The sequence below is a fragment of the Callithrix jacchus genome, chromosome 1 (genome assembly GCF_049354715.1).
Source record: "Callithrix jacchus isolate 240 chromosome 1, calJac240_pri, whole genome shotgun sequence".
In the NCBI taxonomy this organism is placed as follows: domain Eukaryota; kingdom Metazoa; phylum Chordata; class Mammalia; order Primates; family Cebidae; genus Callithrix; species Callithrix jacchus.
In genome coordinates this window covers 145,784,469-145,802,983 of record NC_133502.1, presented here as the reverse complement: position 1 = coordinate 145,802,983, position 18,515 = coordinate 145,784,469, and the positions used below count along the sequence as shown (strand labels likewise).

Sequence of the window (18,515 nt, the reverse complement as noted above, 5' to 3'; positions counted from 1 at the left end):
TTAATTACCAATAACCTACTGCTGACCGGAGACATACCAGTAACAAACAGCTCATTTTGTGTGTTATATGCTATATTCTTATAAATAAAATAAGCTGGAGAAAAGAAAATAAGAAAAATATATTTACTATTTAATTAGTGGATCATCATAAAGGTCTTCATCCTCGTCATCTTCATGTTGAGTAGGCTGAGGAAGACAATGAGTTGGTCTTGCCATCTCAGGGGTGGAAGAAAACCCATGTGTAAGTGGACCCACACAGTTCAAACCCATGTTGTTCAAGGGTCAACTGTAATTACATATAATTACATAGTTTGTGCTGTGCTTAAACAATGGGAAGGAGAAACAGTATAAACGAGAATACTTAGCCAAGAACCTAAGTTTCAGTCCTCTAGTAACCTGCCACGCAACCTGGATTTTTCTGAATAATTGCTTTGTATTTTGTCTTAAATAGTATAGTATTTAAAAACCCTAGGAATTCCCATTTATTAAAGTGGACTACATTCTGTAGCCACTAAAATGGATGGTAAACCAAAGCAAAAATATATCAAAATATGGAAAATGCTTAATGCATCATAAACTTGAGATGTAGTAAGAAAAAAATTATATCTTTTGTGCAAATGCACAAATACACTACCAGTAGTTGTACTGGTAATTTTTTTCTAAGGTTTAATGAAAAAAGTCTAATAATACTAGAAATTTGCAATGTTAGATAATTCCTTATACTTGCATATTATTTTACAAACCACTCTCATCTTATTTCAGCATCAACACTACAGGAAAACAAGCTAAGGTCTTCGTAGTTTTTTGGACCAGCTTCCATAGAAACAAAATCTGAACTCACCTTCAATTCCAGATACAGTTTCAGTCAATCTGACCACTTCTATATCCACTTTAGTATTCAGTAACTCACTACAAGACCTTGGACAAACCCAGAGGCTAGAGGAAGTCAGTAGATGCTCTAAGATAATGGTGACCAAACCTGGAATCACCTGGAGGAACTTTAAGGATTACTAAGGATGTCTGTGTTCCACCCTCAGATTGTGGTTTAATTTCAAAATAACTTGAAAGATTCCCAGCTGATTTACATTCAGACAAATCTGAGAACTACTGCTCCAACTAGTAACACTCATATACTAACAAGCCGTGTCTTTTTTTTTTTTTTTTTAAATATGGAACGCTTCACAAATTTGCATGTCATCCTTGCGCAGGGGCCATGCTAATCTCTGTATCGTTCCAATTTTAGCATATGTGCTGCCGAAACGAACACACAAGTCGTGTCTTAAGATACTACTTAAAAATATTTTGAAGAGATTTTGTAAAGAAAATTTTAAATGGAGAACACCTTCAGTAAGAAACCTCCAGCTTAAGACAAAAAAAAAAAGAAAAAGAAAAAAATCCCCCACCAGTTTTAGAGATTATAAATCATGAAGTGCCAAAGTTTAAAAACCATACTTTTAGTTTTATTTCAGCCATGTTATCCCCGAGCTGTGAAAAGTTATACTACTGGGTAAACTCATCAGTTCTATATACTATGTAAGGTTGACCTCTACTGTTTCACATACCTCACACCAGTTATTTTGTGCCTTAAGAAAAAAATACCAAACCGATCACAGAAAAGTCATATCTGTCACATATAGAATACATCATGGTCATCATCACATTACTGTCATAGGAAGTATTTGCTTTTCAGGGCAATTAAAAGTAATGCCATGTTATTCACTGCCCTCTTTTCCTTTGTTTCCTTTAAGAAGTGAAAGGATACTACAAGAAAGCAAGCATTCAAACCATCAAAAAATAAGAAATTATTTTGAGATATTAAAAAAAAAAATCTTGAACGAGGGGAAAAATGACCCTTAGGCCTGCAGGGCACAGAACTGCTGGAACACAGCCAAGATATGAGGGTCTAATTCAGCAGTGAAGAGAAGGTTCTCCAGGGTCACCATGTACTGCTGGATTATCTGGTGATGCTGTGGACACAGAAAAGGGGGTCAGTTAGGTCAGGAAAAAGCATGTAAGCTATCTAGTTGAACACTTCTTTCAGCAGCCAACCCATGCTGCAGCATGATGAGAAGAGACAGGGGGGAAAAAAAAGTGCTGACAGGAATAATGGACTCCTGAAAATCCCCAATTGTTTGCATTTCCCTTTTTATTTTATGTTATTTAAAAAAAAAAAAAAAAAAAAGGAAATGCAAAAAAATAGATGCTCAATAGATTTTTTAAAATCCAGTTCTCAGCTACTCAGGAGGCTGAGGCAGGAAAATCGCTGAGTAGAGATCGCACCACTGCATTCCAGCCCAGGCAACAGTATGAGACTCTGTCTCAAAAAAAAAAAATCCAATTGTTACCAACTTCTATGTAAACAGAATTCATGATTCAATGAATGTCCTGATTGGGGAGAGAGCCAGCTGAGCCTAGTCTGCCATGTAACAGTGGTAGCGAATGCCTGCTTGCTGCTAGTACTATTGCAGACTAGGCTCAGCTGGCTCTCCCTCCAATCAGGACATAATACATTATGACTTTTTAAAAAGCAGCCAGACAGCGACTGACAGGAAGATAAAAAGAGCCAGAAAATGAAATACTCTTTATTCATTTATTTAATTTTTTTTTTGAAACAGTCTTGCTCAGTCTTGCTCTGTTGCCCAGGCTGGAGTGCTGTGACACAATCTCTGCTAACCACAACCTCCACCTCCTGAGTTCAAGTGATTCTCCTGCCTCAGCCTCCCGAGTAATTGGGATTACAGGTGCCCACCACCATGCCTGGCTAATTTTTGTATTTTTTGTACAGACAAGGTTTCACCATGTTGGTCAGTGCTGAGGTTATAGGCGTGAGCAAAAGTATCCGGCCTGAAATACTCTGTGTGTTCCTCTATAAGCCATTAATATACTCAAATTCTTACAGGACTAGACACTGGGAAAGCTTTTAAAACTGGCAGTAACTGGCCAGGTGCAGTGGCTCACGCCTATAATCCCAGCACTTTGGGAGACCGAGGCAGGTGGATCACCTGAGGTCAGGAGTTCGAGACCAGCCTGACCAACATGGAGAAACCCCGTCTCTACTAAAAATACAAAATTAGTTGGGTGTGGTGGTGCAGGCCTGTAATAACTGTTATCCCAGCTACTTGGGAGGCTGAGGCAGGAGAATCACTTGAACCCATGAGGTGGAGGTTGCAGTGAGCCAAGACTGCACCATTGCACTACAGCCTGGGCAACAAGAGAAAAAATCTATCTCAAACAAAAACCCCCAAAATTGGCAGTAATATAAAATCAGGAATTCCTAAATAAATAAATAAAAAATAGGGAATTCCTATTTGGAAGCTCAAAGAATTGAACTTAAAAAAAAGGGGGGAAGGGATAGTATTAGGACAAATACCTAATGTAGATGACAGGGTGACAGATGCAGCAAACCACCATGGCACATGTATACCTATGTAATAAACCTGCACATTCTGCACGTGTACCCCAGAACTTAAAGTATAATAAAAAATAAATTTAAAAAATGAATTCTACATTAATCATTCTCCTAGAATGAACAAATGAAGACGTAAGGGAGTAGTGTCTGAAGACACAATTAGTTCCACTTTCCTATATATCTTTAACTTAAATCTGGGTGAGAATAGGTTGCTTCTGCAGAGAGACCCTAGGGAGCTTACCTTGATTCTGTGGACACTGTTTATCATCTGAACACTGGATTTTTAGGGACTTATAAATCCAATGACTGTCCTCTTGACATTTTTGTCCTCTACATTTTATATTATAGCTAGAATCCCTAGAATAGAAAATGGCAAGTAGGAGACTGGGCGCTGTGGCTCATGCCTATAATCCCAGCAGCACTTTGGGAGGCCGAGGCAGATCACCTGAGGTCAGGAGTTTAAGACCAGCCTGGCCAACATGGTGAAACTCTGTTCCTACTAAAAATACAAAAATTAGGAGTAGTGATAGGTGCCTGTAATCCCAACAATATGGGAAGCTGAATCAGGAGAACTGCTTAAACCAGGGAGGTGGAGGTTGCAGTGACCTGAGATTGTGTCACTGCACTCTAGTCTGGGCAACAGAGACTCAATCTTAAAAAAAAAAAGCGAGTGGGGGAGGGGCATTAGGAATCTAAGTGGTATAGAATCAGTTTAAGCCTAAATATTCTGATGAGCAATGGTAGCAGCAAATGGACATGAACTAAAGGGTCTAACAGGTAGGTACTATGAAACCTCCTCACAAATTTGACAAGGATTGGTTTTAAATCAAAAATCTTTGTGGCTGTGAATAGTGCTGTTTATTATCTAATTGAAGTTCTCCATGTACCTGTAGGAAGATCTGCTGCAGCCTCTCTATACAGTTCTTATACCATGGTGTTAATACACTGGTCCCATCAGTTTCGCATCGTACTAAGTGCTCAGTCAAGATCATGATAAACCGCTGGAAAGGGAGAAGGAAGTTAAGGTAGTACTAGAGATAGAATCTTTGGAAAAAAATTCATGACAAAGAAACTCCAAACTACTGCTTGTTCCACCCTGTCTTTGTGGTGTGTGCTCCTAACTTTCATTATTCATTAAGTCAACCTAAGGCAGACTGGTAATAACATGAGTTGGTACATAGTTCCTAGCAATACATAAAGACCTTTAATGTCTTAAATTACTTATCCTAGTAATATTACTTCCTGACATCTATTCTAACAAAATAATCAGAAATGTTAACAGGAATCTATGTATCAAAATGTTCATGGAAAAAAAATGATCAGCAAAGAGAATAATTAAATGAGATGTATTTAACAACAGCAACCCACAATTTTGTTTTAAAGCATGAAGAAATGCTCATGCAAGAATGTAAACAGCTGAGAAACTCAGAGACATACATAGTTGCCTGAGTAGTGAACTTTTATTTACTTCCAAATTTTTATATTTTTAATCTCTTCTATAAATGAGTGTGTATTCCTTTTATAATTAAAAATAGTATTTTTAAAAACTAAAAAAATGCATTGTTTCTTTTTATGTATAAATGTCCCAAGCCAAGATACCTGAAATATGACAAGGAAGAGATTCTTTTGTTCACTCTGAGCAGATTCCACTTTTTCCTGAAGTCTTTCTATTTGTTCCTCAAGAGCCCCATCTTTCCTATCACTGCTTCTGTCATCATCATCACTTCGCTACAGAAGGCAAGGGAACAAAAGGAAAATACCATTTAGAATTCCAGTGTATGAAATCCCCTCCAGGGGAAGGATTTTATTGTGGCTGGCCAAATGTTAAAGGCTTTTCTGTAGTAAAAGTATCCCCCACTCCACCACCCACACATATATACCTCAAAGTCCTGTTGTGGTTCAGAGATACTATCTTCTCACTCAAATTCCATGGGTTCTTATCTAGGCCAGGGAAATTTTGTGGCACTTTTCTTGGTAACAATGTGGGGGACTTGGCTCTAATTTATCACTATTTGGCCGTTTGAGTAGTAACAACAAAGAGGCAGCTTGCTTATCATTCATCTCCTAATGGGCCATATAAAAAAACTGGGCCAGTCCTATGCACCAAGGCTGCTCATTCTGGTCATAATTTAGAAATAGCTACATAGTTTAGAAATGACATACAATAATTCAAAGTGGCTGTTTAAGACTTTCTGCTGGCAATCATGGGTTCAATATACTCCTGTAAAGCTTTAATAATTCTCTCCTAGCTCACTCTGAAGACTTTACAGCATTTTGATTTTTTTTTTTTTTAAAGGAAAAGAAAAACAAGCCATGGTTTACTTCCATTTTACAGAGAAGGGAACAGGCTGAGAGGTTAGATGACTTTCCCAGTATCACCCAGCCTGAAAGTGGCAGAGCCAGAACAGGGCTCTCGGTGTTACATACCAAGTTACTTTCAACAAGAAGGTGGCATCACTGAATCTAGAAAGCCGGGAAATTCTTTGAGGTGATACCGTTACGGGCCCACCTACTGGTCTCCTCTATGCTTTAAGCAAAATGATCAGAACCCCACTCTCAGATGTCATAGAATCTTGCTTTTCTCTCTATAAACTCAGCCCCTGCTTATGAGGTCTGCTTTACGTTCTAGACACTTGGGTACATGACTGTCTTTTCCTAAGACCACTCTGAGGTAAGGTTCTAGAGTACTACTACCTAACAGACCTTTCTTCAACAGGGCAAACGTTTTATAAATATGTACAGCCTCTTACAAGAGCCACCGCATGTTACTACGTAGCACCTGAAATGTGGTTGTGTGACCAAAAAACTGAATTTTAAACTATTTAATTTTAATTAAACTAAAACGGTCACATGCAGCTAGTGGCTACTGGGTTGGACAGCACATTTCTGAAACAGTGTGGCATGAGAGAAAGTCTCTGGAGTCTGACAGACCTGGGTCAGAACCTAGCTCAGTCATTAGCTATGCAACCTACTAGCTATGTTACTCAACTTCCCTGTGTCTCACTTTATACATCTACAAAATGGGATGACATCATTTAACTTACAGTATTTTAGGTCTGTGAGTGTTTATATCCATATATGTATACATGTGTGTCTATGTGGAGACTAGTACTCAAACTTGCTAAAGGTTTCTGTGAGGCATCAAACCCAGCTTTTATTTTTTCACCTTCTACTTTGATAAATATGCATAACAATAGAAAATACTGTCATAAAGAACAGTAGTAACATCTTAAGTCACAGAACGCAGCCAGCTCACCGCTTCCCTCCAAGATGGCTAAAATACTAAACTTAATACTATGAGAAGCATTCTGTTAACTTGGGATTGACCATCCCATTCCTCCTCATAGTATGGGGAAAGTATAAGTATCTATAGTCTTCTCCCTCTTCCCCCAGAGACTTCTACAAAAATACAAGCATTCTCTTCCCTTCTGCTACTTCCCTTGTACAAACACAAGGCTGACCCAGAGATGGCGAATGAAGGAAAGTAGTTTGTGGCTTCCTGAACTGGTCATTATGCAGGGTAAAAGCACACAAGACACTACCTGCTCCCTCCTCCTCCTCTGCTTCTGCAAACAGCTCTGCATAATTTGGGCTCAGAAAAAATGAAATACCATCAAGATAATGAACTCTGAATCCTCTCCAGAGTTTCTGGTATATTTTCTTTAACTATTTACGAGTTGACACAAACTTACCCGTTTGTGTTGCCTTGCAAGTTTCTCTTTAGCTTCTTCTAGCTCTTTCTGGATCTTCAAGACATGTTTGTTCATCTTACGAATTGTAGAGTGCAAGATTTCCCAAACAAATAATCTTAAAGAAATATGACATTTGATGATTGTATGTCAAGCTATCATTACGAAAATAAAACCTTTCAACTTTTATAATCTATTCATTCTTAACAGCTGATACAGCCTTCTGTCCTTTGGGCTGAATTAGTCCTATTTCTCCAGCAATACTTATGAATTGTCTTTTATTGCAAATTGTGCAAGTATCTATCGTCACACACGTTAGATTCAGGTGAGTCCCCCGAGGGCAGTATTGTGTAGTCATTTTTCTTATGTCCATCCCTTACAAGAGGTATATACTCACTGAATTGAAATGGCAAACTATAATGAACACTAACATTAAAAATGGAAATAATTTTTCCTCTTCTAAATGTAAACAATAAGTATAGAAATTTTCTCAAAATGGTGACCTAAGGTGAGACTCATTTCACATGCTTTATACTATTTAACTAGCATACACTCAGCCAATTATTCTCTTGGAACATTTAAAACTCATTAGTTGATAACAGATATCAACTGATGGGCTCTAAGAATGAGATCATCAAATGTCAGCTTTCTAACTAGCAAATACATACTAAGATCACTTTGTAGGTGCTTTCAAATGTTTGTTGTATAAGCGTTTCTTCTGTTTTCCTTTTATTTTTATTTTTTAAGTAGCTTCTTAGCTACTTTTGTATCTATCAATAGGTCTCCTAACTCAGCACAGAATAGTACAGTTGGCCCTTGAACAACACAGGTTTGAACTGTGCAGGTCCATTTTCACATGGGTTTTCTTCTACCTAAAACAACAAGACCAGCTCCTCCTCTCCCTCAGCCTATTCAATGTGAAGATAATGAAGAATAAGATCTTTCTGATGATCCACTCTCACTTCATGAATAATAAATGTTTCCTCTTATGATTTGCTTAGTAATTTTCTTTTCTCTAGCTTATTTTACTGTAAGAATATAGTATATAACACACAACACAAAATATGTGTTAATCAACTATGTTATCAGTAAGGCTTCTGGTCAATAGTATGCTATTAGTTAAATTTTCTGTGTAGTCAAAAGTTCCATGCAGATTTTTGACTGTGTGGGAGTGGGGTGGCTGGGGGTCAAGTTGGTGTCTCTAACTCCTGATATTGTTCAAGAGTCAACTGTACTTACTTCTACAAATTTTGACCCAAATAATAGTTTAAGTGGAAAATAATAAAGCAATCTGTTCATAAAACTCCAAGTCTAGAATGTTAGGAAATAGGACAAAAGAACACAGCGTGTTAACTCTGAGGGCGTGGAGAGTAGTCAGGGAAAGGTTTGTAGGGTTACAAATATTTGAGCTAGGTGTTAAAGAACAGATGGAGCTGTTGAGCATTATACAGATTCCAGAATGCCTGGGTTTGAATGCTGGCTCTGCACTTAGCTGTGTGACTTCAGGCAGGCTAAAGCACTCTGTGACACTTCCCTATTCTGTAAAATGTGGACAATAATGGAACCTCCTCTATGGTGATGTGGTAAGGTTAAAATAAACTGAAACTGTAAATCACTCAGGACAATGGTTAAAACATACTAGGTGGTTAGTTTAGTGAGAATTTACAAATATGAAAAGGTCCTTCTGTTGTCATTTGTGAAAGCCAACATGGCTGGTATGACAACCTTAGATCACACCCAATCACCCTAGCAATTCAGTATATTTCAGACCAGTGTCCTCTGGCAGTAATAGATACAGTGGAAAAGTTAAAGGCTGTGATTGATTTTTGTTTTCAGAACTAATTTGCTTTTCTTTCCTGCTTTGTGTGAACTCCTGCTGTCCTGGTCCTATCAACTGGAAAGTCCGTGGAACTTCACAAATAAGAATCAAATAGCAAAAACTTTCTTTCCTTAGGGGGAATGAGTGCAGAATGAATCTTCTGCATTGAACCTAAGATTATGACTGTGGTGAGAACCCCTTTTCCCCATCCTTCAGGCATCTTGGTACTCGCCAAGCTTTCCTGGATCCCTCCATGATTTGTATTTAACCTACTTTCACTTTGGTTTCTCCTAGTTCCTGGTGTGCATTCTAGATGCCATCGCCACTGAAGCTGGAACCCTTCCCAAGTCCCATCTGGACTGAGACTTTGCACATAGTTGGCTCTTGCTAGTTTTCTCTCCCAACAGTCTGGATCCTTCAACAGCATTTCTCCTTCACTGGCTTAGTCTTGATTCAACTTACGATTGTGTCCTCTAAGAGATGCTGCAACCCAACAGGCTGTGTATGTTTCTACTGCCTAGGAATTTTTGCCATGTCCAGTCCTACAAGACTGGACCATTAGTATATTAATATCAAACTAGTTTGAACCAGAATTTGAAGCTAATGTATGAGAGACCACACGTATATTAATTCTTAGAGAACACAAGTTTCATAAAGTAATTCATATTACCTGGTAAAGTCACGAGATAGTTCTGAAGAGAAGATCCAATTTGCTACTGCAGCACAATCAACTATTTGTGTACGAATCATCTTATCCACTAGCACAGCAATCATCTACAAAGAGAGAAGAATTATACAAGTAACACACACATACATGGCAAGACTGCTGCTATAAAAGTAAATAGAAGGGCTATAAAATTCAGTTTTGGTGGCTATGGAATTGATTGATCAATTTGACCATTGGGGGGAGTCTTGCTCTGTTGCCCAGGCTGGAGTGGAGTGGCACAGTGTCGGCTCACTGCAACGTCAACCTCCTGGGTTCAAGCAATTCTCCTGCCTCAACCTCCTGAGTAGCTAAGATTACAGGTATACACCACCATGCCCAGCTAATTTTTGTAATTTTAGTAGAGATGGGGTCTCACCACACTGCCCAGGCTGGTCTCAAACTCCTGGACTGCCCACCTCGGCCTCCCAAAGTGCTAGGATTACAAGTGAGAGCCACCGCACCTGGCCAGACCATTAGGTCTTAAGATTTATTCTGCCCTTTGCTTTGCTCTAGCACTACAAGAAACAGGTTGACTAAACAAAAACTCTGAATGGTAACAGTTAAAATGAAAAAACTGGCCAGGCTCATACCTGTAAGCCCAGCACTTTGGCAGGCCGAGGCAGGTGGATCACCTGAGGTCAGGAGTTCAAGTCCAGCCTGGCCAATATGGTGAAACCCTGTCTCTATTAAAAATACAAAAATTAGCTGGGTGTGGTGGTGGACACCTGTAATCTCAGCTATGTGGGAGGCTGAGTCAGGAGAATCACTTGAACCTGAGAGGCAGAGGTTGCAGTGAGCTGAGATCATGCCACTGTACTCCAGCCTGGGCGACTGAGACTCTGTCTTCAAAAAGAAAAAAATTTTTTTAAAAATTTCAGATACTAATACCTATTCAAAAAAATATAGTTTCAACGAACCCCAGAAGTTAAATGTAAAACAATGTTTTATCATTAAAAACTCAACTGTTTTCTGAAATTTATTTCAATGTTTCTTTATGATACACAATGTACATCAAGGTTTCTCAAGGTTTGAGAAATCTGGAGCTTGTATTTAGGAACTGGATAGACCAGATAACAAATCTTTTGCTGAACATCTAAAATATGTTGAGATATTATAGTTCAAAACCAAATCATAATAATGCTTGCTCTTTAAAGAATGAATTAAATGTCATTACTCCCACAGCACTGAAAAAATTTTATTTAAAAACCATTATCTAGGCAAAGTCAAATTTCATGTTTTACAAACAACAGCAATTAACAAATGGCCTTATTTTTATACCTATACAATCAGAGTCTCAACATGTGTATTTAAGTAATTTTTACCTGTGGATGGTTCCTCCAGACCTCAAACATAACTCTTAGCACATGTAACTTTCCTTCATCACTCTCAGCTAGGGTTTTGAAGACTTCATGAAACCTTTTGATAATTGTGGGGAAAAAAGTACCATATACACTTATTCATTAAACATTTTAGTGTTTTCAAAGCCTTTCAATGTTACTGAATTTATTCTTAGCACATGTAACTTTCCTTCATCACTCTCAGCTAGGGTTTTGAAGACTTCATGAAACCTTTTGATAATTGTGGGGAAAAAAGTACCATATACACTTATTCATTAAACATTTTAGTGTTTTCAAAGCCTTTCAATGTTACTGAATTTATTCTTAGCACATGTAACTTTCCTTCATCACTCTCAGCTAGGGTTTTGAAGACTTCATGAAACCTTTTGATAATTGTGGGGAAAAAAGTACCATATACACTTATTCATTAAACATTTTAGTGTTTTCAAAGCCTTTCAATGTTACTGAATTTATAATGCAATATGTAAATGCAAAATGACTATTAACCATTAAGGACGCAAAAAGCATGATTAGAGATTTACAGCTTGTAAGGAAGCTGTCATAAAATCTTAAGACATTTATAATACACTACCATTAGCCCAGGACTACAGTTTACAAGAATAGGTAAAGACTAAGCAACTGTCTTCAAACATGGTGAAATATTCAAACTGCATCTTCTGTGGGAACCCTGCAAGTACTACAAAGCCTTGGAAGTTGAGATGGGGTGAGATGTCCAGTTTCTCTGCTCAGCTGGAGGAAAATCTATGTGCTCTTTCTTCCTTTAGACTGTCTGACAAGTTAAAACTATATCCATCTTAAGATGCCAACCTTTGGGTGGCTCCCAACAATGTAGCTGATTCTAATTTCTTCTTACCTTCCTTTGGGAAGATACTTAGGGTAGAAACTTCCAACTGCATATATGACTGTCCTGAAGATCTAGGTTTTCCCTAGTTTCTTTAAATGTCTATATGAAAAAAAGCACTTACCATGTACATATGCAAACTGTACAAACAGATAGAAGCTTTAGGATATAGATTTTAGCTACCACAAACCCACTCTATCCAATTTTACATTATGAAAGATCTTCATATTCAACAATCTTAGTAAAAATTACTATACCACTGGTGTTCAAAAGTTCCAAACCCTCCAAGCAAAGTTCCAAACCCTCAAGAAAGGCTGTGTACTCTTGTACGTACTTTGCAAGAGCACTAAAGGAGTGGCTGAATGATTTGGCTGCCAAGTGTAGCAGAGTCTGTACAAAGACCTCTATTTTCAATGGGTTAAAACTGAATCCTTCATCTGAAAAATATTTTACAGTAAAACAGAAAAATGTAAGTAGAGCAATTCCTTGGTGCCTTACCTTAAATGCTAAATAGATGGTATGCTCACATTTATACACAGACATTTGTGTAATTTTTAATACTAACAATAAAAGACTGTCACTGATTTCAAACACTGAAAATATGAAATCACATGTAATCTTAATTCTTAGTTTTATGTGACTGTTTTAACTCTATAATCCATTCCTTGAAAAAAAATCACATGGGTTTCCTTATGCATATTCTCCATAATATGGCAAGATAATATAATACCCAAAAAAACCCAGTAAACCCTTATGTCTTAAGATGTCCAACAACGTCTAAATTTAATGCCATCATTTTGGTATATGCTTTCTAAACACATTTTCTCTAATATAATACAAGTTTCTTAGAGATATACAAACAAAATCCCAGTAATAAATAACCAAAGGCCGCTAATAACATATTTTGATTAAGTAGTTTTTCTATGTGCATATCCATGTATTGATTCAGGCAACTATACAAATTATTTTCTCAATTTTCCCACCCTTGCCCAGAAAAACCCCTAAGATTCTGGTTGAAATTACACGGTACATAACTCAGTCAATGTTAAGCATTATTACCCTAATAGCTTAACTTGGAGACAATATCCAACTTCACAATGTACCACGTCTTTCTATTCAGGAACCTCTCTATGGTGAAAGCAGGGGTTGTTTAAAAATCCTTGAATGGTAACATATTTCATTTTGTATTTACAATGAAGTTTATATTCTTAAATAAGCTATTTCACAGAAATGTTAGGATCTCTTTTTATATAGGGGAAAATGCCTGGGATGCTAAGAACAACTAACAATCTGAACAAGTCATACATTGCTTTATGAGCATCATGTTGCCAGAATTATGTTTATGCTTTAACTTGGCCTATACATAGTTCCACTCAAGAAATACTGAAATTCCCTTACCGTCATCATCATCCTGGTTAGGGTTTGGTACATCTTTCAGAATGCTGAAGATTTCATCATTGGTTGCCTTACTTTTAAAGGCAACAGCTAAACAGAGGGCAACAGAATGTCCAGGAAGAGAATCTAAACAGAGAATGGGGGGTAAGCAGAATGACAGATCAGGATTAAAGACTATTCTTATGAATAAATGAGAAAAATTCCTTAAAATTCTTCCTTTCAAAATAGGATGCTCTTTATCCCAAGGATAATATTTAATCTGTATAAGGATACCATATGTGAAAGTTTCTTTTACCCATGCTTGCCCAGAAAAATCCCTAAGATTCTTATTTTTCACCTAAAAAGTGACAATTCTCATTTCAACAATTCCTTAAGGACACTTAACTAAGTAAAATTCAGATATAAGGGGTGCTGATCTTCCTCCAGATGAGTGGTAAGGAGAAGACTGGACACAGTTCAACTGTTAATGCCCTCAAGTTTCCTGGGCTCAAAAGCCCAGAAACAACATACTTTTTGATTTTGCCAATAGCCGCTTCCTCCTTCTTTCCTTGGGACAGTGGAAATGAAGTCTGGGTCTCAACAAGGTAACAGTTGCCAACTATAGAGAGGTGTTTTTGTACTTTTCTTTTTTGCTGAGTCCACAAGTTTGAATCTATGTAAGTCAGATGCTCATGTGATGGGACTCCCTGTGTTTACTATTGGTTAACATCAGTTGAGTCCGTATTATAAAAATTTGTGCTAGTACATACTGCAAGGCATTACCAGAGCAACAAGAAATCTGCTTTTAATGTAAGGTAGACAAAGAGGTAACAAAAAAGGCAATCCTGTCATAGAGTATGAGTTACTGGAACGAATAAAGTAAATTACAACAGTCATGTTACACCTGCTGTTAGCTTTTTCTCTAAAAGAAAAAGCAAAGAAAAACAGAATCCCCTGTCACCAAGGGGTCTACATTCTAGCTGGAGAACATATTCACATTAGATACAGCCAGAAAGCAATATAAAACTGGTGTGCTAAAGGTTAAAAAATATATATAGCAATTGAGCTTCGGCTAGACCCTAGAAAGAAGAAAGGAAGTGAAGTCAGAAAGGGCTTTCCAGACTGGGGTAATGGCAAAGCCAAAAACAAGGACTATGGGGAAAAATAAAAAAGGACGTGGGCCTGGCAAAAGTAGAGGTCCATCTGGGGAGAAATGAAAAATAATGAAGTAGGAACAAGGGTTATGAAGGCCTTGAATGTTAGGCTGAGTTATTCCTATGGGGAAAAAAGAAAGCTCATTCTTCAACAAAAGTCTGAGCTTTCTGATAGCAAAGACTGTACCTTATTATTCTCCGAACCAGTACAAAACAAAACTTAAAACCTGGCACTTCTAAGCACTGTATGAATCTTGGATTTGCCAAAAAGCACAGTAGCTAAGAGCATGTCCACTCAGTTAGTGCACCTATACCTGAATTTGGGCTCCACCACTCAGAAGCAATCTCATTCTAGCTTGACCTCTTGGAAGCCATTTCCTCACTGTAGTTTTGATAATCATATCTATTTTTCAGAGTTGACATAAGAAAATAGGAAATGTACCAGGATCAACACAGTTTATTTCATGGAAAACAAGTAAAGTCAGGGACAGAGGTGGAGAAACAGGCATACAGTATGAAAAGGAACAGCAGAGTTTCGAAATGCAAAGAATCTTTACACAACATGAAACGGAAGGATCATGGAGAGGCTGTGTTAAGTGTAATTAGCAAAAAAACAAGTTGGAAAAACTCCATATCTAACTCTACCAGGGATCAACAATGTATAATACTTTACCCTCATTAAGTGTAAATACTGTGCAAAGTGCAAATTGGTACATCAAATTATAGTCCCTAATTTATGGTGCAATTTCAGAGATTATGTGACTAAAAGGTAAGAAAATCATAACTAAGAATTTACTTTTAAAGGCATACTGCCACAGAATATGTACATCTATGTTCCCAATGCCACACCTGAATAAGAATGAATTCAAGTAATCTCCATCACCATGACAATACACATTCTCAGTTTAGTAAGTTCTAACTATAAATTCGTCTCCCTATACTTAACACATTCAAAAGAGAAAAACCAATTAGTTAACCTAATAAAAATTAGTCTCTAAAAAATTAGTAACTAATTTTATCACAACCAAATCCTCAAAAACAATGACAGGGCAAATAAAACAGTGGCTAATGATAGACCACCATTCAAATGCAGGAAATATAAACCCCAAGAAAAGAAAAAGTGCAATTTCTCCATCTTAAACAACTGACTTCAGATATACTTGAACTGGTACCTTTTAAAGACAGAGGGATTTACTTCATTACTTACTGCTGCTTTCATCTCCATACTTATAAATGCAGGTTGGGTTTGCAGGACATAGAGCTGAGAAGGTAGGAGGAACAATATCTAATATACGCTGATGGTAAGACAACCTACAATACAAATAACAGCCTTAGAAAATATCTTTTATCAGTCCCATTCTTTGGTAACACCCAACTTACCTGGAAAGTCACAATCTCTAACAACTTGGAACTCAGCTGACAACCAAGAAGTGAAAGGGGAAAAAAAATCCTCTGGGCTTTTATCTAAGCCAGCACACCAAATCTCAGGCATACTGCAAAACTTACTGGCTTGCATTGAGGTGCGGGTGAGTGAGCTCATGAGGCTGGTAGCCAAGGATGTGGGATGATGATGGGTGTGGTGGAGGTGACAGTTTCCATGCTTTGGATGTAACAAATAAGTATTGAAGATAATGAGAGCCAAGTTTCTTACTGCCTGAGAAGGTATTTACAAATCATGTTAGAGAAGTATACAAATAATAAGGTATTAAGTTGGAATTGGAGGGATATATATACACACACAGGTGGACATAAAAATAGTTATGGATGGATGGATGTGTGCCCACCAAGAGGCTTAGAACCAATGACATCCCAGTGGCAATGAGCATAGCAAGTGCCCAGATCTTGGCTCCTAAACATCATATTCCACCTCTCTATTACTAGAAACTAGGGCTCTATGAATAAATAGATGATCCCAGTGATGGGACAAGAAAATGCAAGATGATTCTAAATATGTTGTTCTAGAAAATAAAGAAATGCTCAGCGAATGGTGGGGTACATTTAAAAAAGGGAAAAAAAAGGACATATAGAACTTACCAGGGCTCCTCATGTACATAACACAGACAAGCTGGGCATCAAAATAAATGACCTTCACAGTTTATAACCCATTGAATATAATATAAATTAATTAGTCCCTAATGATATATAAATAAAGGAATAAATAGGGAGAAAGGACAGCCCTTTCTTACAGTAGAAGGCCCATTGATAACTGTAGAAAAAATAACGGAGTGAGAAAATCATCACTTGGCAACCATCTTAGTGGTAGCTGCTAAAAGCAGGATGGAGATCTGAAGAACAGATTAAAACTTCAGACTATCTCCCACAAAATACTAATGAATTCTACTAAAGGGAAAAATGGAGAGGTAGAAAAAGCTGGTGGAGAAAGGTAAGGAAAGCTGGTAGATATTGACATGACCAGGTGATCAAGATTAACATTACCAGTGGTGGGAATCATGTGCCTCTAGATGTGAGGCACCAAGAACATTAACAATTTAAGACCTCAGGCTGCTCATGAGGAAATTTCAGAGCAATCTAAGTAAAGTCTAAACTCTTTAAAACCGGTAAGAACACAAAGATAGAAAAAGAGTAAGTATTCAAGACTGAAGGAATCTGAAGAGAATGACAACTCAACATTACACATGTTCCTGGATAAGATTCCAGACCAGACAGGAAATACAGATGTTGGGATGGCTGGCAAAATTTCAGCAGCACCTGTGGATTATGTAGTAGGATTGTACCAGAGCTAATTTCCTGATCTAAAAGGCTGTATGCCAGCTAGGTAGGAGATGGCTCTGTTTTGGAAGATATGAAGTTAACAGCTATGGAATGTACCTGAACAGGATATAGCATTCTTTGTACTGTTGTGGCAATTTTTCTATACATCTGAATTCATTTCATATATAACATCTTTTTTTTTTTTTTTTTTTTGAGATAGAGTATCACTATGTTGCCGAGGCTGGAGTGCAGTGGCACAATCTTGGCTCACTGCAACCTCCACCTCCTACGTGCAAGTGACTCTGCTGCCTCAGCCTCCTGAGTAGCTGAGATTACAGGCCTGTGCTACAACACCTGGCTAATTTTTCTATTTTTAGGAGAGATGGGGTTTCACCATGTTGGCCAGGCTGGTCTGAACTCCTGACCTCATGTGATCCACCCGTCGTGGCCTCCCAAAGTGAGCCACTGCGCCCAGCCTATAACATCTTTAAAAGTACTGGCTTAATTCACATGGCATCTATATGGCATGGTTGCCTAATTTTTTTAGCCTAAATCTTGATTAAAAGTGTGATGGAAGATGAGTAAGTAGATTTTGAATCCAGTATTCTGAACACACATCACAAATGCAGAGAAGAGAAACAAATCCTCCCAAAGAAGTTAAAAGACCTAAACAAGAGAGAAAATACAAAAAACTTACCTCATACATTTTTCTAGAACTTCTCTTACAAACTTTGGTTTGGGACTTTCGAGATCTTGACTAAGACAATCTGACCTAATGAGAAAATGTAGTTTTATCAATTCTTACACACCATCTGCACTTACACCCATTTATACTATAATTATCTGTTAACATAACAACTTACAAGTTATGTTAAGTTATAATTGCACTTATAACTATTTGTACTTAACTATACAAATAATTTCCTTCCAAGAAATTAAATATTTCAGACACTTTAATGTTACAGTTTTAAATACTAGTAGTTTTCTGACTACAGAAAGGAAGGATAAAACACACCACCACTTACCAATCTTCCCAGCTCCAACGGAACTGGAAGTTACTTAGATGATGAGAAAACCAATTAATAAACCTATGTAGAGGAGGGGGAGGTGGGGAGAGAAAAAAGAATGGCTGTGATTTAGAACATAAATTTATATAAGCCTTCAAACAGATAAATCTCAATTTTACAGAATTAATGAAAAGCATATTCCCCTACATACAGCCTTATCTCCTACCAACCCTTTTATCCTTTTTAGGTCAATGACATATACACTTCTAGTACATGTTTTGTGTGGGCACCTAATATGTGTATTATTTAAATCTCACAACTTCCAAGATACATATTATTTTCCCCATATAAATGATGATGAAACTGAAGGGAAAAAAAAAAGATTTAAGAAATGGTGGCCAGGTGCAGTGGCTCATGCCTGCAAACCCAGCTACTTAGAAAGGAGG

At 37.5% G+C, this 18,515-nt stretch overlaps 1 protein-coding gene and 1 non-coding gene across 5 annotated transcripts in view; both read right to left on the bottom strand.

The window, feature by feature from the left end:
- Positions 1 to 1,163: 1,163 nt before the first annotated feature.
- LOC118148081 (U6 spliceosomal RNA) lies at positions 1,164 to 1,267 on the bottom strand. The gene has a single exon (XR_004734875.1). It is a non-coding gene; the product is annotated as a U6 spliceosomal RNA (small nuclear RNA).
- Positions 1,268 to 1,438: 171 nt separating this feature from the next.
- NCBP1 (nuclear cap binding protein subunit 1) overlaps positions 1,439 to 18,515 on the bottom strand; it is a 39,326-nt gene continuing 22,249 nt past the window's right edge. For all 4 annotated transcript variants that reach the window (XM_035252691.3, XM_078372975.1, XM_002743113.6 and 1 more), the window contains 11 exons: positions 18,088 to 18,150; positions 17,760 to 17,834; positions 15,558 to 15,661; positions 13,221 to 13,343; positions 12,157 to 12,259; positions 10,946 to 11,039; positions 9,588 to 9,691; positions 7,102 to 7,216; positions 5,009 to 5,137; positions 4,297 to 4,410; positions 1,439 to 1,967 (listed from right to left, as the gene is read on the bottom strand). In XM_035252691.3, coding sequence (XP_035108582.1) covers positions 1,854 to 1,967; positions 4,297 to 4,410; positions 5,009 to 5,137; positions 7,102 to 7,216; positions 9,588 to 9,691; positions 10,946 to 11,039; positions 12,157 to 12,259; positions 13,221 to 13,343; positions 15,558 to 15,661; positions 17,760 to 17,834; positions 18,088 to 18,150 — 1,138 coding nt within the window. In that variant the 3' untranslated portion in view covers positions 1,439 to 1,853. The remainder of the gene's footprint in view (positions 1,968 to 4,296; positions 4,411 to 5,008; positions 5,138 to 7,101; positions 7,217 to 9,587; positions 9,692 to 10,945; positions 11,040 to 12,156; positions 12,260 to 13,220; positions 13,344 to 15,557; positions 15,662 to 17,759; positions 17,835 to 18,087; positions 18,151 to 18,515) is intronic.